General features: G+C 39.1%; 1 protein-coding gene across 1 annotated transcript; it reads right to left on the bottom strand.

The window, feature by feature from the left end:
* On the bottom strand, positions 1-27,066 carry STOX1 (storkhead box 1; the record flags this gene model as incomplete). Its single annotated transcript, XM_010013167.1, has 5 exons — positions 1-40; positions 1,107-3,423; positions 5,036-5,188; positions 6,113-6,161; positions 27,013-27,066. Coding segments are annotated over 5 exons (2,613 nt in total), but the record flags the coding sequence as incomplete, so codon positions are not given.
* Positions 27,067-27,322: the final 256 nt, after the last annotated feature.

The following is a 27,322-nucleotide window of genomic DNA, read 5'->3' as shown; positions in this document are numbered from 1 at the left end:
TTAGAATTTGACAGGAAGCTTCATCTTCTTTTCAGTCCATCTAAAATAACAGAATTATTAGACATCAGACTTCACATTCTAAAAATAAACTGAGTTGGCTTAACTTCTGCCACCACAAATGGCATCAATATGAATTATCAAAATGACCCTTTGAAATACATTTGGCTAAAGAACATCCATCAGATTTCAAGTGTTCACATCCACTTAATACACTAAAAGTGTGCTTGAAAGAGTTCACATTCAAAAGCTGCTTAAGGGGGAAAAAAAACCCAGACAGCAGAATTTCCTTAAAAACTGTAGTATGAGATTTGTTCCCCCATATACTTGCTGCTCAAGGAGACAGTAGATGTGTTATGAGAACACAAATGGTTTAATTACATTTAAAGTCCTTAAAATCTTAAAAATAGGTGATATTATTAAAAAAGAAAAAGATATGATTTTTCCCTCACAGCATTTAGTTAACAGTTTTGTAGGTCTTTTCCACATGCAACAATTATTTCGTACCAATTTGTTTTCCATTGGGAGATTTTTCAGGTATAGTTACAGGCAAAATGTACCCAGTGAAAGGAAGCAGAAGCTTCTAGCTCAGGTGATGGGCACATTCTCCTGTCCATTTTATGCACTTTGGGTGGTATTTTGTCCTTTAAATTTTGATTGAATATCTCTGTAAAGCACTTTTTATTATTCATCTACCTGACAACATCCAAAGTTTCATATGGCAAGATAAGTGCAAGTTGAACCTGCCTGCTAACAGGACTTTATCAATCACATGTTTTACAGTGAGTTTATCAATCATCATGTTTCTTAACATTTCTGCACTTGGCCATCTCCATCTGCAAGGCAGAGCTCATACTATTTTCTTGCATCATAAAAGCAAATCCAAAATAGCAGAATTTGTATTGCTGATTTAGGAAGAATGTATATGTAAAAAGACATGGTAAAACTATACATTTTGAGTATTCTGGGACATAACACTGAAGTTTTTAAAGATAAAAAGAATTTTGTTGTTGGAGAGGGGGGATTATGATTTACAGCAATATTTCTGCCAAAATATGAATGTTAATTTGAAGATAAAACATCTAACATAGTTACATGTGTTTTCTTACCTTGGGGAGTCAATTCCACTGTCTCCTGTTATGCTGTGGTTTTCTGTCCGTTCTGAGTGTGTCTGTCCTGATACCACAGTACATGCATTCTTAAACAACAGATCTTTTTTTCCCAGAGGGTTTTTGATTTCTTTGATCTGTGAGCCCAAAGCACAACATGCCACCACTTCACCCATCTCATAGGTGAAGTTCTGCAAAGTGTCAGCATCTGAGTCAGCCTCATCAGTGTGTCCGGAATCTGCTACAGCTGAAGCCTTTGCACATGCATCAAAGCCAGTTTCTTCTTCCTTTCTGTGACCTATCGGAAGAATCTGACTGCACAAACAACTTTCTTCCATAAAATCTGGTTTTGGATACTCTTTTGAGCCATCTGTTGATTTTGCAGAAGTAGCATTTTCCTCATATCCATGGTCTCCAGAGTGACGTTTAGTTACAGTTTTGTCGTACTGGATGGGATAAGTATTAACCTTACAGTTTTTTAGGGACATAGCTGTCCCCAGCTTTTGTGCAACTTTGATCCAGTCTCTTATATCTGAAAAAGCATGGCCAGGAGGCAGGTGACATGGTTCCTTGCCTTCAGAATTGTCATCCAGATGTAATGTGTTGCAGGTGTCACTGTCATGTGCTTTTTCATACAAAAGTTGGCAGTTATCAATAAATGCATCACTTTCCAGCGTCATTGATACAGGATGGCTTGCACAATCGTATTTAAACTTAAGTTCACTCTTTTTACCAGTCTTTTGTCTGTATTTCACACCTTTTTTTTTTACCAGGTTAATGTTGGCAGTATAATTTGAGAGATGGACATTTTGAAATTCATTTGCCGTTTGATCTAATAACCCACATACAGTGTAAGCTTTGCATCTGCAGTGCTCATCTTTCAGGTGTAGTGAAAATTTTGCATTGTCTTTGCACTCACTGTTTTCTTCAGTGTAGGAGTAAAGGGATGTTTTATTATCCCCAGGATTTTTTACTGTTCTTCTGAAGATGTTTTTTTCCAAAATATTACTCTCCAGGAAGTATTTATTTGTGTTATCTCTTTGCAGAGCACTGCCTTGTGGATGACTAAAATTTTCACTTAAACTGTCTTTCTTTAGTTGGAGGGAAGACTTATTAGCATGTGATGTGCTTTGCTTAGCTTTGTCAGCCTGTGTCTTTGTAGCCAGCTGTTCAGTTTCATAGTCAAAGGGTTTTGAGGAATCCAAAGATTGTGGCCTTTGTAGAGCCCTTTCTTGTTTTCGAGTTCTGGACTTCAGATGACTGTTCATAGTGCCTTTGTGCCCTTTTGCCTGATAGTTGCCTCTCCATGACAGACCCTGAAAAGGGTTTTTAATTTGTTTTTTATATATGACATGGGATGCCACTGCTACATCAGATGGCTGATGGTTTCCAATAGGCAGCAAAAGGTTGTCTTCCAGTTTCTGATTTTGGGATGTTAGCACCTGTATGTGAGATGTCCTGTTTCTTCTGCTAATTTGCTTCTCTTTCTTTGATTTTGTTTTCCTTGTGTATTTTTCTGTTTTATTTTGTGTGTTTTGAATACAATCCTTTGAAAGATGGTTTAGCCTGAATATTGACACTTCAGCTGAGGTACCCTTACTGATACAATTTTTCTGCTCCTCAAACTTCTGCATTAATATTGTGTGTTTAATCAAATTATCAACTGTAAGAGTAGGGTTAATACGCTTGATGATTTCATGTTCAACATCACGTGGAATATTATCTAGATCATCTTCATCCCTGACTGGCCACTCCTTGGGAGGAAACTGGGCTGAAAAAGTGGAGTACTCCTCTATATGTTTTTCTTTTTTAGAACCACTTCTCCAGAAAAAGCTAAGGCCAAACTTTTTGCTTTTCATTTTCTGTTTCACAGATGTCAGTGATTTGATGGTGTCCCAGAAATGGTTTTCAGCAGATGTGGAGATCCCTTGAGTTTGGATTGAAGGCTTCAATTCACTGCAGCTTTTCTTATATCCTCCATTCCATTCATAGTTCATTAGCTGAACATGTCTTTCTTCACAGAGCATATTCTGTCCAGGGAAACAATGGCAGGATCTGTAACAGGATACCACAGGAGTGTTTTCTTTCACTAGGTCTGCACAGAGCCCAGTGTTTACCAAGTAAGCGATGGAAGGCGATGAACAGCAACAACTGTCCTCCAGTGGGACTCTTCTATTGTCTTCCTTGGCATCATTTGTGATAAAGTATGTGTTGGGAGTCACAATGAAGTATCCTTCTCCCGTATGATAGATTTTTCTTTCTTTGATTAGATTGCCAAGGATATTATATAAGATACCGTGGGAGGGGACTGCAATGCCTGCAACAAAGATACAGATAATTCAAGTCATAAGTAAGTTTTCAAATAAAATGGGAGCTGGCCAAAAAATAACTTACTTTACTTACAACAAATCTGAAAGGAACTAAACATGAAATACCTAATCTATTTAGTTCACAGGATTCCAAAAGAAGCTTGAAACTGACCTGGCAATTGAAGTTTGAGTAGGGCATACTTAATTTCAACATGAAGGTGCCCAGAATCACCAAACAAAAGGCAGGATTTTTTTTATTTTTTTTTTTTAATACATTATTACTTTGCTGAGCTTCCAGAGCTAGCAATTATTGTTGTACCCTGCAGAACAGGGACAGACCCACTCTGCAGCAGTGTCTATACATGGAGACCAGCAACGGCTGCCCCAAATCTCGGAGCCAGTACAGACTGCAGCTTCTCGGCCAGCCAGATGAGGGCAGCACAGAAACATCATCCAGCCGAGGGCTGTAGTAGGTGCAGTCCTGCCGGTGTCCTCCCAAAGACTGATCTGTAAAGCCCTTTTTAACTCTGCCGCGGTCGTTCCTCACCGATAAGGCAAAGTCACCTGAGGAGGAAGGTAGAGGCCAGCTGCATTTCTGGTTGTCACTGCAGCACTGCTGTGATGGAGCTTAGGATGTTCTCCTTTGAATGAGCAAGAATGCTCACTTTGCGTCTGTGAAAACATAGCAAGAAATATGCTCTCTCCCTACAAACCTCGAGTGTGCTGCTTCTGGCTGATCTAAAAATGCTAACTTGTGCTTGTCTCAGTGCATATATGGACTACATCACGTACCTGGTAGGGTTCTGAGGCACTTTATGGGGTTGCATTAAAATTTTTCCCACTACTGAAAATGCGGACCAGATCAACCTGTACGTAATGTCTGCAAAGCTATAAGATTAAGAAGATTCAAAAGAGGAAGCTCAGTATCAAACAAAGCAACCTCCTGCAGAGGGCCATAATGAGCCTTTACAAAGTCTCATATGCATGCGCGCACACACACACACAATTCTACATTGCAGATCTAAGGGAAATTGAACATTTTTCAGATTGAAAACACAGCATTTAAGGAAAGGTGCTGCTACCCCATCATAAAATAATTACACTTAATGTGAGTAATTTGATTTCAGGAAGGGACTAGAATTTGAAACAAGAACCTGAATTTGAGGCTGGTTGGGGTTTTTTTGGTAGCAAATACCAGATGTAGACTCCTACCCAGTCCCTTTGCTGCTAAAGCAAGCTATGTTCCCATCTCTTAAAGGGGGACTTAAAGTCTTTGTGATCTGACACACAGTCTGTTTTGTGCTGCTCCATATCCAGCACATAATACCTCATCTATGCTTTTCCACCCTCTAGAAAGGGCATACTCTCAACATGCTACTGCACTCAGTTTCCTCTTATTCTCAAAGATGGTTCATTAAGATCTGTAAAAAGGATTACATTCCAGACAATGTTAGTGATGCTCATGCATGTATTCTACCAGTTGCCTGTTAATTTACATTCTTTCATATTGTCAGCTTTGCTTGTAAACATTCAGTGATCACTTGCCCAATATCATCATTCAGTATATTCAATCTTGATGATACAGTCACTTTTAAAAGGAGGGAGAAATGAACACATCACCTGGATAATTTTTCACTAGCTGGTTCATTAAAGTTTCCTGCGTGACCGTCACAAGATCCGCATTCATGTCTGATATGGTACGGCATATTCCTTCTGCCAGAGAAATGGAGTGTGACTGCGAGAGAGGATTCATGAGAACAGGGGTCACATCACCTGAAGAAGGAGGGCAAAAAAATACATTGTTTGGATGGAATGGTGTTTCATTTTTTTCTATTAACCATTACAGATTTTCTCTGAAAATTTCTTGTATTACCTCAGAACAAGCACCTTATCCTCAGCTAATTTTCTCTGGGAAATTACTCAGAAATAGTTACAAGAGAAGGGAAATGGTACTAGCATTTTCTGAGTGCCTTTGCAATGAACGAAACAGAAGGATACCTTAAGCATGTTAGTTTGTTTGGTAAATTCTAGCTTAAAAGCATCATTTAGCTTAATATACAGGGAGCTGAGCAAGATGTGTCTGATGACTGCTGACTTTTTAGCTGATGGTTTACATATAAAAACATACAGAATCTGTATTTTCCAAGTAGCTAATGAAAAACGTAAATATCTAGTAATCTAAGTACAAAATCTTGTCACCAAATCAGGATGCAGAGGGTGAGGGGGGAAGAACAGCAGCTTTGTCCCTTTCTTGAATAGAAATGGTAAAAATTCCAAATTTTGGACTGCACTCTAGAACTAGAGATTATCTACTAGACAGGACAGAGGGCAAAAACTCTTGTTAAAACTCTATGCATTTTTTAGGCTACATCACCATCTCTTCTGGTGAGGGATAGTAATATCATCCCTGTTCTGCATGAGGAAAGCAGAAGCTCGGATGGGCTGAGAGGGTGGCCCAGTTCCCCAGTAACTGCATGCCAGCCCAGAGGGCTGAAAAGGGTCTTAGTCTTTCGCCTCAACTCTCTCATCCATAAATCACAAAGATAAACACTGCCTTTCTCCCCTTTGCAAGATGGCAAAGCCAGTAAGAGCAAGCCCAGCAAGAACCTCTGATGTGATTCCAGCAACTGATGTAGGAAAACCTGAGATAATTATTTTCCCTGAAAGCCGATGACAAAACACAAAGCAGGGACTCACCTGGAGCCTGCACGTACAGTGAGACATTGACCGCATATAACTTCTTGGACTGAAAAAAAGAACCCAAAAGCTTTCTTCTGTTTTTTTAACGGACTGATGTTTTGTTCCTGCTCCCAGGTGGTGTTCTGTGCTTCCCTGTTCTGCGCTGCACAGAAAGCCCTCAGCTGCCAGTGGAGGCAGAAGACAGCAGGGACTCCTGGTTACTTCACAAGGCAAAAACTAGTGTTAAATGCTAACGGTAATTTTCCTGCAAGTACGAAGTGACATTTTAGATTAAGTGATAGTCACATTTAACTAAACTGCTATTGGATGGTCTGGTGGATGATTCTGTAACCTGATATTTATCCTTGTGGCAGAAAACAACACCACAAACATTTATCTGAGTAAATGAACTAAGCAACAGCACTTTGAAGAGCTTAAATTGCTCTTGACCTTTGTTTTACAACTGCTGCTGTGTTCAACAAAAAGCACTCAGAAAAAGTTGAGGCATACAGTTTCCTCAGTGATGTTGCTAGGATACTCCTAGCAGGTGCAGAAACCATTGCAAGCTTTCTTTTTGTGTGGGAAAAGATCATCAACATTCTGTAGTAACTCCAGTTAATAGTTTGCTGTCTAAAGTTTCTCCTGTAGACACACCACGCTGTTGCCAGTTTTACTGTTTGTTCCTGCAGAGCACCAAACTGCTAAGGAAACAACACCAAGTGTAAACAAAATGCATTTATTATTATTATCATCATCATCTTGCTATCACTGTCTGCATCTGTCTCGCAGCCTCAAATCCCATGTCTCCATCCACGAAGGCCCTTTCAGAATAATATTTAAAACAAAGCATTAAGCAAAAGCCAGCTTGGTAATGGAAAATAACTCACCTCACTAAAATGACGTTCAAATCAAGTCTATTTAAAATTACTGTTGCAGAGCGATGGTGCCAGCATACACACATGCTAACAACATGAATATTAGATATCATCCCTTCCTGACTATAACATAAAATCTAAAATAGTGAAAGCAAGAATTAGATCATTGGCAGCATTGACAAGCCATGTGGGAAAAGGCCCAGGCAGCATCCTACAAGTATCTCTCAATTTCTTATTAGAAACTTTGTTGATATCCTTTCCATAGCTAAATAACTGTTGCAATCACGCTTCAGATATTCCCCCAGGTTTGACTAAACACACAAAAGCTGAATCCCTTAGATTTGCACAGGTAACAGTCTTAAGGATTTGTGCAAGCCATGACTCAAGAGGCCTGATGCAAAATTACCAAAATGCCGTGTTTGCTAAAATTCTTCAGTATCTGTCCCTTTACAGCACAAAAAAGACTGCGAAATTCCCTGCCCCCTGCCCTATTCAATATAAATCATCTTATGAGAATCATCTTCCTAGTTTCTTCATAGCTTTTATGAAGGCGTTGCTTATGCCTATGGGTAAGGTACCAGTCAGCAGTCAAGGAACTCAGCCTGATCCTCTTGATCGTTTAAATACAGCACAGTTCCCATTTCATGCTCTGCAGGTCTTGCAGAATCATGCTTACCAACGCGATCTAGGCAGCTTGCCAATACTAGTGTATTATTATCCTTCAGTTTGGTTTACCTATTCAAACTCTGCTCATTACCTGGGCACCTGAAATCCAAGAATACCCTTTTAGAGCATGTATCAGTCACGGTGTGGGGAAGTCACCTGTAATATGAGCATCAGATAACAAAACTCAGCACACAGAAAAGCCTCTGGGTATTACTGGCTAGCACAGTGATTTTTTGTTCTCTCTGTAATGTGAGCTTTGCCATTTTTTCACTGAGTTATTTAACAATTGCAGAATTTTTGCATCTTCTGGCTCTAAGAAAATTTACATAGGAGACAAGTTTTATCTGGGTAAAAACCAGGCTAGCCCGGGGGAAGTAAACAGAGAGGCATTTTGTTACATTAGTTCTCAATTTACTTCTTAAAATATTGAGTAAAAAATTTATATAACAATAAAGGGTTAATAATAAATTCATCCCAAGGAAAAAAAATAATCAAGAATAAACTCCCTTATATGATTCCACTTACATCTGCTGAGACAGAGAAGACACAGCATGTGGAAACAGAAGATTGACTTTTCTGGTTTGTAGCTGGAAAGATCTATCTTGGAATTGCCTTGTATGCTTTATTAAGTTGAACATAAAAAAGATCCCTAAAAAAAAGATCCTGTGCCTTTTGCATGAGAGCTCTGGAATGTTTGATGAACTTCACTTTTTGCAGAAATGCACCAGGAAAACCATAAGCAAGCGTACTTCTGCTAGAACTGCAAGACTTAGGTTTTTGTATAGGCTAGAGCACATCGTGGTCATATTTTTTAGGAAAAATTGCATTTTATAATTAAAGACAAATAATTTTCAGGAATAAGAATAGAAGTATTCTTAATAAGAATGTTATAGAAAGTTGGGAACTGTAGCAAACCTTTTTCAAACATTAATGAAGATTTTACAAGATGTTTCCTTATTAAGTAATACAAATTCTATATACATCATAATGACAAAATTGAAAATTATCTTTAAGTTTATAAGAGGAAAACTCTATTTTGGCATAAATATTGTGTACTAGATCCTGTTTTCAGAAATATTTACTGACGCAAAGAGTGCAGTTAAATCTGTCAAATCTTGTGACATGCTTAATCTGTTACTGAAACAAACAGAAGCTCTCAGGACCAGCAGACATGTTTCTGTTGTTTGATTATTTTGTATAACTCTCACAGAAGAAAACAAAAAACAATTAAGTATCTCTTAGGGTCACCTGTTGACATTAAATAAGTAGCTACAAACACATCAAAATGTCAGGTATCTATACCTGCTGATTCCTGCAAGAGCAGACACTCCCAGATCAGGTATTAGGCAAACAATATCCTCCATTTGGACTCAACTGCTGTTTTTTACGAACAGGATAATGCCATACAACTTGTAAAAAACCAGACAGAAAAATACACACAAAACCAAAACAATACCCAAAAGTCTAGTCCCAACTGCAAGTGCTATGAACTTTTAAAAATATGACCTATTAATGGTTTCTGAGGTTCCCAGCCAAGAGCCATTAAATCCTTACTCTAATCTCAGGGCTAACAGCAAGCCACAACCATCCTCTCTCCCACCAATAATTTAAAAAAACACAAAAAACAAGCTAAACAAAACAAAAACCAAATGAACAAAGAAATTTACCCAAACCACAATCAGGTATGGTGAAAACAAAGCAGGATTCAAGAAGACAAGAGCTCTCTCCTGCAATCTTGGTTCAAGCCCTCAGACAGCAACAAGTTACACAGCAAACACCAACATGTTGTGTGAGGTACAATTTTCCTTAAGCCAAGCTCAGTGGGAAAGTTTTTGCCATTGAAATGTGTAGCTCTAATCTTAGAGACATCAACCCCTTCAATGCTTCCTGAGGCCACTGACATGTCCACTTTAATACTCCAAGAACATCTTGGGAGCAGGTTCCAAGCTCCAAAGGTACTGTGTTCATATAGATAGCTTCAAATAAATTGTTTAAAAGAAAACAGCACTTCTGCTTGCTTGAAGACTACCAGGCAAGTTGTCCAGTGGAGATCTGTGTTTCACCTGCAACAACTGGTAAAACAGCCAACAAACAAACCCATATATACACATCTGCCTCTGGGGCATTCATGCTGTTCACTGCATAACTGGCAGAGAAATTGAACTCTTTGCAACAGCACTCAAGATAATTATTTTTCATATACTTTAGCATGCTGATAGCTTTTAAGGCAATTCAGGTATGGCATTGAACATAACCAGCACAGCTGATAGCAAGGAAGATCATCTTTAACCATTTCAGCATTGAGTGTGAGGCTTGATCATAAAAACCAGATTTATTCAAAAGTTTTATTGTAGGGAAGTAGTAAATAACACAAAATGAAACAGTCCTGGGCAAGCTGCAAAACCATCAGGCCCATGGAGCCAAAGAAAATAACAGGAATAAACAAGTGACTGGCAACATCTGGCTCCTTTAGCTATCTGCAGGTGCTACCATCCACTGCTATGGGAATTTGACACAAGCACACCTTTTCCACTTAGCCTGGTCCAAAAAAGACCCTTTGCAACCCTGGCACTTCTCCACTGAAACAGCTCTGCCTTTTCCTTGCTCCTAGAACTGCCCTCTCTTCTGCAATAAATCTCAGACCATCCAGATAGCTCTTTAATTTCAAAACCTTTGTTTTAAGCAGAAAGCACTACTGGGTGTTGGTTAGGTACTTAACTATACAGTGAAAGACATACTATAAGAACATCATACAGTTGCTCAACTAAAGGTGAGCAACTCCAGCTGTTGAAATATTCCAAGTGCTGACCCTTTGCCTAGAAATGTGCTATCACACAAAAGGCAATCCCGAAAAGTATATACAATATAAAGCTACATTAATGGGAGTAAGATATACCTACATTCAGGTCTCTCCTTTCCAGAGTGAACCAAAATTTAGTTCTTTGCATGCTTCCTGGCTTCAGTTTGCATTTACCCCAGCCAAGGAAAGTCACACGCTAGTCTTTCAGAGGAACAGCACCTATGGAGCTATTCAAAAGAGAACATAACCCCCTGCAGAGGGTTTCCAGCAAACCATGACCAGGGGACACATGACAGCTCTTACGTCCAAATCACTCCCAGGCAACACTTGTCCAAATCCTACCCACCGCAGAAAAAGCTGTTAGAGAGCTTGGCTCAGCTGTAGCTTCCCTCAGACTGAAACCCCTGGCTTGTAGTGAGGACAGGAGCCACCACCACACACTGAGGTGGAACAAAGCAGGCCTTAGATCTTGTTTCAGGACATAACCCACATCAGGGAGATTTTTTTTTACTCAGCTGAGAACAAAGCTTTCATGGCATATGGACAACTTCATACCTGTCAGAGTACTTGTGATGTTGATGGATATGAGCAGCCACTTCTCCTTCTACTCTCCCTAATGGATATCCAACTTTAAAGATGTTCCCTGTGCTAGAAAATAAGTTTCTGCACCCTTTAATTGGGCTGGAATTTATGGCCTACAGAAAAAAACAAAACAAAACAAAACAAAAAACCACTATAAAACCACACCAAAAAAGGTTTTAAAATCAAAGCAACATCTTTACCACCACAAGAAGTCTTGGAGATGTTTGGATCCTGCTGATTAAACAGCACTAGCTTGGACTTGAGGTCCTTAGCCCACAGTTCCCAAAACCTTTTGCGTGGCTTTGGGACTAATATGTAGAACATATTTCAGATCATCTGAATTTCAGCCAGAAGGAAGTGGTAGAAGACAAACAGAGCAACTGAGCACTCTACTGTATTACACAAGACTTAGTAAGTATCTTTTCAAAAGCCAGTTTAGTAGAACCCTTACTGAGAAGATACTGGGTTGTTTGCTCTCACAGACCAAGGTGAAGCCTCTAATGGAAATTACAGAGATGTGCAGGTGCCTGCAGGATACTGAAAAAGTAGGAGAACAATTTCAGGTGAAAAAGTAGATGATGCAGTCAGTGAAGTACCGAAGAAATTATCTGAATGACAGGTTAGCTTTGCTGCAATATTTTATTGGGAACAAGTGAAATACTTCATAATTTCAACGGAGTTTTCAACCTTGGAAACTCATCATACAGCTCAGGAAAGAAAAATAGAGTATTTGCCAGAAAAAAAAAACAAACAAAAAACCAACCCACAAAAAAATCCCCAACTGCTCCAAGACAAAATATAAAGCTTGCTCTTTGTTTTGTTTGTTTGGTTTCGGTTTGGATTTTGTTTTTAGAAAAGCAGAATGAAGCTTACAGAGTTTGAGTTTGTTTCAGTTTTTCAAATAAACAGTGTTTCATCTATCAAAACAGACTGAGTTTGCTAAACAAACAGCAGTTGCAGTTGTTTCATTGCCCAGGAATCTTTCTGCTTCAGTTCAAGTCAGGCTGCTTATAGAGAAGCTTTGCACCACCAATGAATGGAAAGTGGACTGCTGCTGATGCATCAGTGTAAGATAAAGCATACTAGGAATAATTAAAAAAAAAAAGCTTCCCATCATAAGTTAATTATTACCAAGGGCTTTACTGTATTATCACAAATAAGAGCAGTTTGTTGCATTTTGTATATTGAGTTTTCTGTTTATTAGAAGTTTGATAGCAGTGAGTCACATTAATGATGCACACTACTAGCATCTCTTTACTTCAGATCTCCCAGGAAGGTTTTTATAGTAAGGAATTGGCAGAATGGCTTTTGATATATGTTGTTTTAGAGATGCAGATACCTACATTTCTCTAACCTGACGTTTAAACAAATACAAATTAGATAGCAAGATGTGCAAGTACCACAGCAATTTTATCAGGTTAAAGAAAACCATGCTGCCATCTACCTCAGCTTCTCTGCGCATGTCGTGCTTTATTCTGCAATTTTTTACCTCATGGCCTGTATAATCAAAAGACAACTAAAGTTCTCCAAGCATGAAACAAGAAGCAAAGTTGGCCGAATAAAGCCACTCACTTCTTTGTGCTTATACTTCTGATCAATTTTTATTTGGGATTGAATGAAAGCAAGCCTTCTAACAAGGCTCCTCGGTGTTGAGGAGGCTCTTATTACTCACACAGCAGCTAAGGCCAAGAATATCCCGTGCTGTATTAACAGGAGCAGAGATAGTAAATCAAAGAAAATTGGTGCATGTTAAACCACTAAGTCTAGTTTTTTACCCTTAAGGACAGTGCAGCAGTGGAGCAGGTTAGCCAGAGAGGTTGTGCAGTCTCCAATCCTGGAAACTTTCCAAGACATGACTGGATAGAGCCCTGAGCAACCTGGTCTGACCCCATAGCTACCCTGGCTTTGAGTAGGCTACCAGGAGTAAAACAGTAGTCCAGTCACCTAGTTTAGTTGGACGCTGGTACCTGTGCCTCCCACAACCACTCTTACCCCACCTTGCCCACCCTGCTTTCTGTAACCCAATGCAACAGCACTTTTGACCTCCACCAGCTGTGAAGTTTCTTGGGTTACACCAAGCTAAAGAAAAAAGGTTACGCTTACATCATGCTGTTAATGAGGCCATGCAAAATAGTGTCCATATGGTAAAACTATTGGTTTTCTCTTCAACCTTCAAATAAATAGCTACTGGTTTTGTAATATTTTTTTCATAACTGAACTCCACCTGTATGGGCTTGTTGTTAGAGCTGGTCCTTTCCACAGTGATGGAGTGGACATGTCCTAAAGCAAGATGGCAGTATAGAAAAGCTAAAACTAGCCTTGAAATTAAGTCTCTGATTTTGAAACTGTATCATTTACTACAGTGGAAGCACTACTAATTAATGGAATTTACTGAATTAACTACATGATATTAAGACAAATTGTTTTCTTTTCTGATAATGACAACAACAACAACAAAAAAGCACTGTTTAAATTACCTGAAAGAGCATTCAGGATTCAAGCAGCAAAAACTCCAAAGACTGAGGATAGCTCAGTTCAGCCTGTTTTCTTGAATTCTGTTTTCTCAAATTTTGTTTTCTCATTCAAAAGACAGAAGCAAGAGCTGCTTCTGCTGGAAAACTTCAGCACTGAGAAATACACAATAAAGTTATTCACGATAATCCTGATAGAAGTTGTCTTTAGAAAAAATCAGAGTAAATTAAACTGAATGGAGATTATAGAAATAAAATAATTAAACACTCCTGTTCAGTGGTACTTGTTAAACAGTGTGAGTAGAGACTACTTGCTGTGACAGTGAAAAAATTTGCATGCTCAAATGCTTTTGCAGATTACACTTTCAGGCAATTCAATCTAAGCAGATCTGTTAAATGCATTAGAATTTCGAAGAACATTACAGTACCTTGTACCTTGCTTCTGTGAGTTCAATCAGTAGTTCAAATATAGGATTTAAGTTTAGTGCAATACATATTCAACTAAGAAAAGGCTTTTATGAGGCAGGATTAATACCTTAGTAAAAATTTGATATGGAAATGCATGAAACATGTAGGGGTATCGTCTGAGGTCAGTGGTAATGGCTGGGTGCCAGCTAAAATTAGATGCTAAACATGATGAAATAATGTAAAATTTACATAGCTTTTACACGGAGATGATTAAATTAGTAAGCAAATAATAGCAAGGTAGATAGAAATTTGTCCTTCAAGGACTACAAACATTTTCTTCCTTTTTTCTCCTGAAAATATATTGACAGCATCATCACTGGAAAAACTGTGATAATGAGGAAAACCCAATTACAACAGAATATGCAAGTTAGTAAATCCTGAATCAGATACCTTACTGAAAATAACTTCTAAAGTAATGTTTGAGAACAAAACAGTTAAAAACTCAGTTAATCTGTTCTTAATGTTCTGGCAGCCTAAGCATAGCGGTGCGAAATAAAGCACCATTTTAGGTCATTCACTCTTTTTAGGCCTGAATAAAAAGGAAAAGAACTCCAAATAATCCTAAACAGTCCCATATGAAGTGTGACCACATACTGTGAGTTACACTTCACAGAAGCCAGCACCACTGAAGTACAAAATGATTCTCCTTTGACTTGCAAACCTGCATCCCTGTTTGTGAGGCAGAATGAAAGACACTGAAAGAAAGGGACTCCTAAAGAAAGGAATCTCATGAAGCACATCCCCAGTCTCTTGCTGAGCTGCCATCCTCATTAGGATTGTGTGTTCCTGTGTGTAACTACAGACTTCCTGATGAACAACATCCGCTCCGGAGTCATGACCTTTTGCAGGCAAAACAGGAATCAGCTACTCAGAAGGCCATAATTTCACCTGTAACCTCATTAGATGCACAGCAGAACAATGCTGACACTGACATTAATTTCTGTGAAAAAATTTAAATTATTCGAATGAAACTAAATCTGTCCTAAAAGCTTGCCAAATCCATGCTGGAAAAGAATTTGACTCTCATTTTAAACAAGGTTCAGAATTGCTAGGAAGTAGAGAATACTCAAGTATGTAGTTACAGATGGACTTAAGGTGTACCAGTGCTGCAGCTGGCACTTCAAAACTGCTCCTGAAAGCTGGCACAAACATGTAGAGAAGCTCACTATCTGAGGACCTCCACAGTGTGGTAGCCAGTGCCTGCACAGCAATGTGCTTGCACTAAGTAAGTTACACTTGGAAGTCATCACACAGGAACAAACATAATTCCCTAAAACTGTCGTGTCGTCTCCCTCCCCCTCTTCCCCCTTGGAAGATAATTACAGGCCATAAATACAACAGAAGTTTTACTCCTTCAACTGTTGCTGGAGCTTTTTAAGGGGATTCAATTCCATCCCTTTCCTCTCACAGGGATTCTGTTTGCATATCAAATTATCATTAACACCCTACCCCAAAATCAAGGAACTTCAGAGACCATCTGTGACCATTTTTTAGCTCCTTTTCTGAGTGTATCTCTTCTTCCTAAATTCTGTGAGACTCACTGAATGGAGAAGTGAGGAGGTAGACCTATCAGATTACTCCACCAAATGCACAAACAAGAATACAAAACAATTCCTTGTCTGAACTCATTCCATTTCAGTCAATACCCCCAGCAAAAAATGGATAAAACTGAACAGTTCACAGAAAAACGTACTGTCCTTTCAGTGTCACTCTTCAATAGAGGATTCTCCAAGTGAGATGAGTTTACAGCCTGCAGTAGGGACTCTAAAAAACAGACCTCTCATTAAGAGAGGCAATCAACACATTACATGACCACAGTCACAGCCTGCATGCCAATCCCAGCCTCGGCCTGTGTGGAAAGTGCAGGGCTTTCTTAGCTTTCCTGGTGAGTAATTTATAGCTCTGCAACAGAGACGCTGAATCAGCAGCAACTACAGCCTCTAAAGGTTAAACAAAAATGTTTCCATTTACTGCTGTTTGCTTCTACCCAATAGGAACCACAAAAAACCGAGTCAAGTAGTTTCAGGCACATGGAAAATGTTGCTGTCAAGAGAGAATGCAGGCTAGCATGACAGAAACAAGCTGCTTATGATCAAGGACAGCAAGTAAGCAGCTAGTGAGATGCATTCTCCTAGACTACCACCACGGTTTCTCTCTTTTAAGGCTCCGGAGGTCAGTGCCCTCAAACTGAGTATTTCCAATCGTATTTAATCTCATTTGACAGTTCACTGCCCCTCTCCCAGCACCTGCGCTGGAAGCATCCCCTGTGTCTGTTCTGGAAAGGTGGGAGGAGCAGTTTGCCCCTCTCCCAGCACCTGCGCTGGAAGCATCCCCTGTGTCTGTTCTGGAAAGGTGGGAGGAGCAGTTTGCCCCTCGTTAGGTGAACGATTGTCTGAACAAATCAGATGTTTGCGTTCCGACCGAGACTGCTCAGTTATCAGATCGAGAGGAAAAGATGTTTTTTAAACTAGCCACTACTTCGTCGTCTGAGGGAGATTTCAATTGCCGTGATTTTCCCTTCTTATTCCCCTGTATTCCCCCAAGGAGGAGAATATAACAGCTCCTACCCAGTCCTGGATGTAACATGTAAACCAGAGCCGGGATCCCCACCAGAAGGGAAGAGAAAGACGTTTTGGATTTTACTGGGAATAAATACAGCAGGACAGTTTTGTGACTCTCCATAAAGTTGAGGGATTGCATTTTCCCTTATTTCATTAATCTTTCGGTGGCCGACGTCAGTCAAGGTGTAGTCTATTCCGTAAAGTCAGGATGTCCAACTCCCCACTGCGTTTCTCCAGAAGAAAACTCATTTGAACTGCTGGGATAAAGAGTAGCACGAAGATCTGTGGGATCACAGTGTCTACTGACGATGATCGACAGCCAGAAAAGCTCCTTGAGACACAGCAGTGAGGAGGACTTCTTAGTGCTGAAGGCTTTAAAAACAGTGTGCAACAGGAACAGGAGCATGGCAAGTATAATTCTACACTGAAACGTGAGTTAACAAAAGTAGTGCTGCAGTGCTGCATGCCCATTGCTTCTCACTTACCGTCCAGCGAACAAGTGGTTGTAGCTTAAAAAGGAAAAAACTCCACATGGTTAGTTGATTTTTCTCACGAGTCTGAAAATGGTCTCAACGCTTTTCACGTGCCATGACCAAGGGTAAAGATGCTGCAGGCCAAGTGATTCCCATCACTGACACCTGGTGCCCCCAGATAGCTGTGAAAATTCGTCAAACACTGCTGGAGTTTGCAGACACTGATAGTGCTACCTGCTGCCAGAAATGCTCCCTAAGAACCACTTAGGAGATTGCTTTGATCCCAACATCCCGGCCTGTAGTGATAAATCACAAGAAACCTAAGTGGCTTGAATTCCTCATTATTGCAAACAACAACATGAGACCAGGTGGATTAAAAAAAAAGCAGTCAAATCTCTCTATATGTAAAATAAAGACAGAAAATATAATACCAATAGTGTCATTTTTAAATATTGTCAATTCCTTAAAAACAACAAAAAAAACCCAAACAAAACAAACTAAACAAATAAAACCCACAACCAAAAATAAACAAAGAAATCTTTGTCCCTTGCATTTTAGTTGTCTAACTTGTCACTTGCTTTTCTAGACCAAAATATGTTTAAGGAATGGGAGAAAAGTCTTCCAGAACAAAAAACAGTCATTATGATGACTGATGGAAGAAAAAGCACAGAATACATCAATTTTTAACCTAAACAGTGACCTAAATAAAGACACTCCATTTGCAATTTTGTTCCAGTTAAGCTTCCACGAAAATGTTGCTTCAACATTTATTGTCTGAAAAAGTGAAATTCACAAAGAGAAGCTGCTTCAAAGGCATTTGATTAAAGAAACTGGGAGAACTCTAACTTGTTAGAAACCCCACTGTGTGTTGCTGCAGCAAGAGACAAGATGATAGAGGAAATTATCTAATTCATTTACCAACATAATTTACATTAGGATTCAACCGGCCATGCTATGCACCAGAATAGAATGGAGGTAAAAAACAAAGGAGGCAAAGACTCTCTAAATCACTCCCAGGAGACTGGCAAGTAATATATTAATACTCACCAGTGATATAAAACTTAACCATAGTAAGAGAGAACCGTTCCCAGCACACCTGGAGATATTATTGCTTTTTAAATGGAGACTAGTAAGTAAAACATGGTTCTTCCTTACAATACCTCACCTGCATTAGGAGTTAAAAGATCAGCAGGCTACTTGTTGTAAGGGAAGATGAACTCATGCTGGAGCATGTTACCAATTGAGTAAAGTTATTGAAGTGCCAAAGAAATCAGACTTCATGAAGAGATCAATTTTCTAGTCAGGAAAGGGAGTGGCTATTCTATACAAATAGTTGGGAAAGAAGGATGAAGACCAGAAATAGGGGGGGAGGGAACCAACAAAAAACTATGTGATTTAAGATAAAGCCGGTGCGAGAAGAATCATAAAAAGGTTGAGCTGGCCAAGGCCAACACGAGCTAGACATCAGAAATGTTCCTGTTAAAAGTTTTGAAACAGAACATTAAGAATTCCTTGTCTTTCCAAAGTTGACATATTTCCTGTTTTGTGAAAGAATTCAAGACTGCACTTTCACTAGAAGAACTGCTAGTTAGCTTCAACAAAAAGCTTTTGTGATCTAATTATATCCAGTTCAGCCTGAGGTAAAATGTATTTCTAATTTAAACCATACTTCATCCCTGAACAGAGAGAATTGCAGAGCTACGCTCCTGGGAAAATAACAATAAACCTCTCAAATAATGTCAGCTATGAAAATCCCTACTAACCTCTGGAAATCCAACTGAAAAGGGATTTGTTTGTACTTCACCATGTACCTCGTAATTACTAAGGACCTGAACAGCTGTACATCTTCACTTCAGCATTGTCTACATGGCCTCTGTTAGCAGCATTCCTGGTTTGGCTGCTAATGCGGATCACATGAAAATGTTAAATCTGATGTCTGAGGTGACACGAAGCAAGGACTACACTGCTCAGTTATCACTTACCTGCATTAATGCTCGGTAATTAGAACTTGGTACCTCCTATAATCACCTTCAACAGAGAGCAACCCTAATTAACCCAAGTCAAAACCACACAGAAAACTGCAAGAACTACAAAGTGCCACAGTATTGTCTCCTCCCACAGCCTTCCGGGGTGCTCTGCAGGATGAACTGACACAAGCCCCCCAGGACAAAGGTAAAACAGACTCAAGGATTAATGATCCCAGCATACCGAAGTCTGCTCCCCCTCCAGGAACTGCAAGCATTAAAGGGATTTACTGACCAAAACCAATGCCTCGGGTAAAAACCAAGGAGCTGTGAGGCAGCAGTCAGTACCTTGGAGTAGAATTTCGATCTGCTCTGCCTGTGAACCACAGTTATCGTGCCAGCTGATGTATTCTGCAATCACTAACATTTCAGAGGACTTTCCATGGCAGCCTTGCATTAAGAGCACTTCATAAGCCAGCAACTGTGCTTCTACATAAAAGGCTAAGCCTTTGATTGCAGCCTCATTAGACTGCAGAGGTCACTAGCACAATTAATTGCAGGTAGCAGAAGGAAATGATGGCTGAATACCAGCCCGTACAACCTAGTTAAAAATACTCAAAAAATTTCCCTCAAGGTTGTTCTGTTGTTGTTGTTACTACTGCCAGATCTGATAGTGTGTTCTCTGTGTATCCCATGAAAGCTAACAAATTCAATTTAAATGATGGGGGAAACAAGATAGTGCTGCAGTATGTCATCTTCTGAAAAATTCTCCAAGTCTAACTTTTTCATGTGAATAATTACATACTTAAGGCAGCAGCCTGAATGTGTCTGAGCCCAAAGAAAAGATTTAAGATTGCTTTATAGTTTTCTTGTTTTGTTTTGTTTTTCAGTATTTCCAGAGGAATTAAGATTAAAGCAGCTGCTGACTTCAGAATATCATGTCTGCATTAGACAGCAAAGTGCCTTCCCTCCTGGGCAGCCATCACCCCACCCATGGTAGTGCATCCCCTCCACCTTTACCTTCTCCTGTGGCAGTACAGTCTGTAGCTCTTTCTCAGATGAATTCTTAGTGCAGTGTCAATCCAAAACATTCAGTCCCAGTGTTTCTTTCTATGCATCATCCTTTGTCTAAAAATGTTCATGATGAATGAAAACTAATCTAGTCTTCCACTGGTTATGAATGCACCTTCTAGTTCACGGCATTATCGGTCTCTGGATGCGTTACATCCAGTCATCTCCTCCTCCAGGAAACATCTCCCAGAATAAAACACCAAAACCAACCAGCACACCTGCTTCCTAGGACATTTAGCCTAAATATTAAGTGTCTACACAGCAATGACTCATCCCATCATCACTGACTTGACACCAAACCAGTCTACCAGCAGCTGAAACCCAGTTTGTCCCAGCATCCGTACTGAAGGGGAAGCTGTGCCTCTGGAGAAAGCTGTGGTGGTGGTGCCCTGCTTGCTCCCTGCTTTTCCACCAGCCCGGCTGCAGGATTTTTGCCTGACAGGATTTACACGGATGCAGCTAATCACAAAACGCCACAGGCAGAAGTTACCTGCTGTGAGAGAGTGGTTTGGTATTTCCAGCTGGTAAAGCCTCTGATGGCAGCTCAGGCTACCCTGCTTGAATCAACCAGCAGCTCTGCAAAACAGAGAGGATCTCACCATTGGGATCACGCAGGCAGGCAGCGAAGGAGGTGAGAAATAGTCAAGGTGAAAACAAAAAAATTCAGTAGCACTGGGGGGCTCCAGCACTGGCTATGTGCTGCTGCCCCTGTGGTCAGCCCTGCCCCAGCTCTCCCCTCCCATCCCTGCTGCTCCAGGATGGGGCACTCTCCCTCCGGAAAAATCCCACTCTGGGCTGGAGGAACCTGCCTCTACTTTGCACTAAAATTTCACAGACAAAAGACCCCCTCCCCTCCCCATTCTGGGTGTTCCTCCTCTAGGATCAGGGCTCTCGAAGCCCTGTCTCAGATTACGCTTTGATGAAGCGAAACCCTGGCAGAGCACAGGAGACATCGCTGCAAAGGCACACAGGCTGCTACGTGCATTGCTACGCACGGCTTTTAAACGTTAGTTGCACAGTTCGTTCCTATTCTGCAAAGCTACACAGTGCAACTTCTCATCTACTCTGGAAAATTCTTGACGGACAAGCTCAGATCACTGCTCACTTTGGAACCTGCTGCTCACAGAGCAATTTTGTGTCCAATTCAGTGCGTTCTTCAGGGAATTTGTGTAGGTTCTTAAACTGCAGGTTGCATTTGAATAATCTTTTTTTTCAAACTACTTTAATTGAAGAAAAGGCCTAAAGTAGATTAATTTGCCCTAATAAATACTTAATAAAACCTCCTTAATAAAGTTAAACTTTAACTGTGAAGTATCAGAATAAATTAATTGTTCAGAATATCTGCACAGCCATCTATCAATCCTTCCTAAGCTCCTGCTACCCAAAGGTCACGCTATACAACTTCAGCTTTTGTCCATAGATCACAATTATCATACATTGTATTACTCCCACAAGTCCCCTTTTGTGCTGTCCATCACTACATGCCCAAATCACACAACTGAAAATGCTGACTGCACATTCCTTGCAAGCATATTACTGGATCCCATGGATAATCAGAGGATTTATACATGTGCAGCCACCCATACATGTCCCAGTACTAAAGGTCATCTATTTTTCCTCTCCACAGTATAAACAATAACCCCACCTTACAAAAAGAGAGGTCATCAGCTTGATTTCAGAAAGACGCTAAGGCAGGAAATCAGGTTCAATACTGGTAAGCAGCTAATCCTCATTTTCATCTGCTTAGTCACATTAGAATCATAGAATAGTCAGGGTTGGAAACTACCTTAAGATCATCTAGCTCTAACCTCCCTGCCAAGAGCAGGGATCCCTCACACTAAACCATGTCATGCAAGGCTCTGTCCAACCTGGCCTTGAACACCGCCAGGGATGGAGCATTCACAACTTCCTTGGGCAACCCATTCCAGTGCCTCACCACCCTCACTGTGAAGAACTTCTTCCTTATATCTAACCTGAACTTCCCCTGTTTAAGTTTTAACTCTTTACCCCTATAGAAAACCCACTACCCCTATAGAATAAATTATGTAAGATAAATTATACATGGCTTGCTTGTATCAGAGGAGGTACTTGAAAAGTATAAGCTTTTCTCTGTAAACAAATGTTTTAAGAATACTCCCAAGTGGCATTTGGAAACCCTTGCCCAAGATTTTACAACTTGTAACACAAATGTTCTAATAGTCACATTCAATGTAATGCACTTAATAGAAGTACTTAATTTTCCTGAGTAGTACTTTGATAAAACAAGGCATCAGGAGACAAAGCCGAAAAGTCTCTTATGGGAGACCTAGACTAACTGTTGTGAAAAAGATAAGGAGTATTTCCAGATGTTTAAGACAACTTGCAAGATTCTCTCAATTCCCATTAGAGCTAAACTGAAAGTGTAACAACCCACCTCCCTAACCCACATGTACATTATACTTAAGTGAAAATTGCTTACTTCTCTTTTAACTTTCCCTCTGCATACATGCAATGGACTGTTCTACAGTAAATCAGGTTGGTCTGTGAGACAACTGGTTTTTTTGAGACCAGCACTGCAAAGCGCTTTTACTCCCAACTGCTTCTTTCTATGACATGACATATGGCAGCAATTTCTGCCTTTTTATGTAGATCTGCGGGCTGCCATCTAGCCCTGCTAAAAAGGGACCAAAAGAAGAATGAAGGTGGTTGTTCTCCAGCTGTTTCTGCCCCTTGCATGACAAAACAGGAATGTAACTTGCTGACCCTGTGTCACAAAGACCAAAAAGAATTAAGCAATATTTAATTCTTAAATAAATGGGTTGAGCAGGGGGAAAAACCTGCTCACACTGAAATAAACGCTTCTGTATACCACCAAAAAGGTTGGCAAGCAAATTGCAGCATGCAACAAATTTACATAGCACCACTATTCAGCTGTAATTTTAGAGAGAAGGATAAAGAGAACGGAACCAATACTGGGCTAGATATGACAGCTTGAAGGATCACTGAATCACACCTGAAAAGATACTGGTTCTTACATATACTGTAGGGTACTTGACCTGAATCCTCACACAAGTTAGAATCCACTTGTTAGAGAGAACAACAGTTTAAAAGACAGCAGGATACAAGGAGTCAAAAGCAGCATACAACTGCAGTGGCACAAGGGATCAAGTATCTAGAAATTCAAAAGCAATGTTCCTAACCACAGGTAAAACACTACAAAACATATGACTTCAGGCAATATTTGGTGTGTTCTAAAACTTTGAATTTATACCCTGCATCATGATGCCATGGATTATATAGCAGATTAATTAAAGAGGAATTATTTTTTTTTTTGCTTAAAAGTAATGCATTTTGCTATTAGAGCTTTCTACTGTAACTACTTTTGTGCAATACATCTAATGAGACCCAGTTTGCAGGAACATAGGTTTGGTAGGGAAACACTGGCAGCTTTGATAGCTGAGTGGGAGTATTCATTATTTATGCCATTTTTATTGTAACACTACATGGCAATATACAAGTCCCGGCTGAACTTCTGCCGGAACCATTTCTGCTTTCTGGAAAATATTAGCCTAAGTGTACTGACTGTGCTACAGACACATTTCATAATCTATTGCTGGCCATTAGCCAGTCACTCAAAATTAATTATTTTATATTTTATATATTTAAATATAAACTGCACTGAACAAATGCATTCAAGTTAAGAACCTGACCTGGATAAACAAAGATTATACAGAAGCAAGAGAAAAAACAGGTTTTGTGCACATTCCTGATAAAATTATTAGTGGAAGTTGTGTTACGTAAGTCCAAACAGATACTCACACAGTACATTACTCAGCAGAAACAGGGACTAAAAGACATTTATCTCTCTTGAAGCAGTTAAACATTGAAAAAAATGTGACATTGAAGGACTAGCTTTCATAATATTAAATTCTGAAACAACTCAACTGTGAACACCGGATCTGCGCAAACCCATGGGCACCAGACACAGAATTCCAACTTCTCCATTATATGCTCTAGGGCACCCCAGGCTGAGCCAGAGGACACCAGATAAATCAAGCAATGGCTGGGAAGTGATACTGCAACAGTGCCCCGTGCTATGGGCACAAGCATCAAGCACTAGGTGAGTCAAGAAAACATTACATGTCTTCATCATGGTAGAACATGCAGCAGTGCTGGAAGCAGCTCCATTTACCCTGTATGCAAACCTCAACACTTCAGAAAACTTTAGTAAAAATTCACTGTTGGTCTATCTGCCACTGTTCCTATGTAGAACTGAAACTATGGACTCCTGCCTTTTCATTAACAGACCAAAAGCAAAGGGGCCTCAAGAGAGGCAGCTTTATTCTAGACCATTTTTCATGCAGATGTATCACTTGGAACCTTCTTCCTAGCCTTATTCACAGACACACACTAATATGAATATCACTTTCAAAGGGGTTAACTCAGTAATTCCTCCATACTAGACAAAATACAAAAAGGGGAGGGAAATAATATATAAACTGAGATCAGATTCTGTTTATTGGCCTGCTGCAAGCAGTGTTTTCTCTACAGAACAAGGCAGTCTGAGATTTACTTTCTATAGAGCATCTATGATGATTTTAAAACTACAAATTGGATGTTGAGGTGTTAAGAGTAAGGCCCATCTTAGGCTCACTTTTTACTAGCCTTTTGTCAGCAACTGCTACATAATGAAGTGTTAAGCCCATGAAGTGGGACATGAAATGCAAAAAACCATTGTTCGTGAATTAAAACTGACAGAAGATTGCTTCTCCAGCCCTCTTAAATTTACTCTATTTACTTCAGAATTAGTTACATTTCTGGGAATACTGCCAGGAAGCTTTAGTTAATATACAGCATGAATGCTGGACATATACAGAACCTTATGCTGTTTGGTAAAGCAACTTCAACAGGTTGTAGAGGTGCCTGTTCCTCAGATTATTTGTGCTTCAGGAGACTGGTCAAAGTCTGTGTAGGTTCTAAAACTTTTCCTTGTTTTCCCTCCCTCCCCCCCCTTTATTCTTTACCCTTTTAATTTCCTTTCCAACATAAATGTATACTGTACATAACATGTGAAACACTATTCTATCAAATCAATATAAAGATGATTCATTCTAACAAATTCTTTTTTTATACTATAAAAATCTCTATCATTAGTAACTGTGTCAGAAGACCATTCACTGAACCATAAGATGAGGCTTGCTTGTGGTGAAAACGGCTTTCAGCTCAGCAATTTAAAGTAAAAACATCCATCAAAACATTTCAACACATGCCTAAAAAGATGTTATCTTGAATTCTGGAATTATTTTCTTGTATGTTCGTATGTACTCCTGAAATTCATAAACAAACCTTTCATTTAAATAAATGGAGCTCAACATCAAAAATTAAACATGCTGTCAACAACATGTACAAAGGTGAAAAAAATTTGATTACAAAAGTATTTGTTAACACCATCTGTACACCACAGATAATGCCTAAGATAAATTTAATCACCATCCTCATTCAATCATTGATGTTATATTTTCATTCATAAAGCATGCATTTTCTGTGTACTTTTCTGCCATAATTAGTATTTTATAGTACTTCCTACTTGAGTGTGAACAGTTATTACACAGTGACTCAGTTGAGATGAATAAGGGGGAAAGCTTGTGTGTTATTTTAATGAAAAGATACTTTCTTGTCTAGCTCCAAAAGAGCCAAGAAAGGTAAGTGATAAAAGCACCAGCTTAGACTCTTGAACATAAATTCAGGCATTTTAATGTGTATCTCAGTAAAGCTACACGTGTTTCCATGTAGGTTATTCATACATATTATGGCACTTGAACTCTCCTAACAGGTATTTAGTTACCTAGGATATCTAAGCTAAAAAAGAAAGGTCTGCTAAAATTAACCATTTCTGTAAGAAAACCATTAATTTTCCTGGAAGTTGCATCAAAATACAATAGTTCATATTTCACATTATTTGAGTAAGTTGCCTTTGACAATGATGTCACATTAACCTAGATCTCTAGTGATTTGTGAATACAAAGGCAGGCAATCTTACACACTTTCAACAAACCAAGTTGTGTGCTGCTCCTTAGTAACTATAATATGGAGTATTGATACTTGTGTATCCATTCTTTGTTGGACTAAAGTCTCTGAAGTAATTACACAAACTAAGAAAGAAGCCCAAATTTAACTGAAGGTGGCTTACAATGGTAGCTTTTTCTCCATGTAAGGCATTATTCTGACATCTACTGGCCTGGTATCCAACCATACATTTTAATACACTGCATTTGTTATTAAAAACGAGCATATATATTAATCCAAAGATAAGAACAATTAAAGAAACACAAACAACATACATTTAAAACAGGCCCATGTATTTTCATATAAATCTCACAACCCTGCCAGTATTTTGGTAGGTTTCTATTGCTTTCTTAACTTATCTGAACCACCGTATGAGGCTTTAACGCAAGCAGCTTTGGGGAAGAAAGTTACATTTAGAAGGGAAAAGAAAGTTGTGACAAGTAAAAAAAAAATAAAATCCAAGCAGCTCTTAAAAAAAACCCAAACACTTCACTTGCAAAATGAAGCAGCTATTTTGTGATTCGTATTTGAATTTAAAAAGACTAATTAGACCAAAATAAAAACCTAAAAATGGCAATTCTATAAATAACAAAAATTTTGATTTTACTAGACTTTAATGAAAAACATTTGGTAATTAAATACTTGCTACTATTCATTTTGTTGATGAACTTTATTAGGGTTAAAACTGTAACAAAGTTCATCCTAAAACATTTTGCAATGCAAAATTATTTTCACTCGAGGAGTGTCTCAAATTGAGTGCTAAGAATTACAAGCAGTCTTCAGAAGCAGACACTCACATTCATAAAACTTTATACATCTTTTGGAACTAAGATATTTATACTACTAAAATCAAACATGCATCACTTCCCATACATTCTGGTATCATGATTTATATTACATTATGTAACACCATTCTTCTAAACAGCAGCAGTTTTATCATACGTTTGCTCCATTTTCTTTGGATTTCTGATCTTTATCTTCACTCTTCACAATATCCTTTAAAAGAGAAAAGGAAAAGGATATTATAAAGCAATATTTCTCATGTGAACTATAAAAGCAGCATGAGGCAAAGACAGTGTTTGGTGTCAACTTTAAATGCTATGTGAACTGGTATCTTACTCAGTTTATTTATAACCAATTCATATTTCCAGTATCTTCCTGAAAAATGGAGGTAGTGGAAATTAAATGTGACCTAAGCACTTCTGAAGAGAAGCACAAAAAACATTCCCAGAAACCTCACTTTGTAGTCTAA

This window comes from Nestor notabilis, unplaced genomic scaffold, assembly GCF_000696875.1.
Source record: "Nestor notabilis isolate BGI_N333 unplaced genomic scaffold, ASM69687v1 scaffold33234, whole genome shotgun sequence".
Lineage (NCBI taxonomy): Eukaryota > Metazoa > Chordata > Aves > Psittaciformes > Psittacidae > Nestor > Nestor notabilis.
This window is presented reverse-complemented; position numbering and strand designations above follow the sequence as displayed.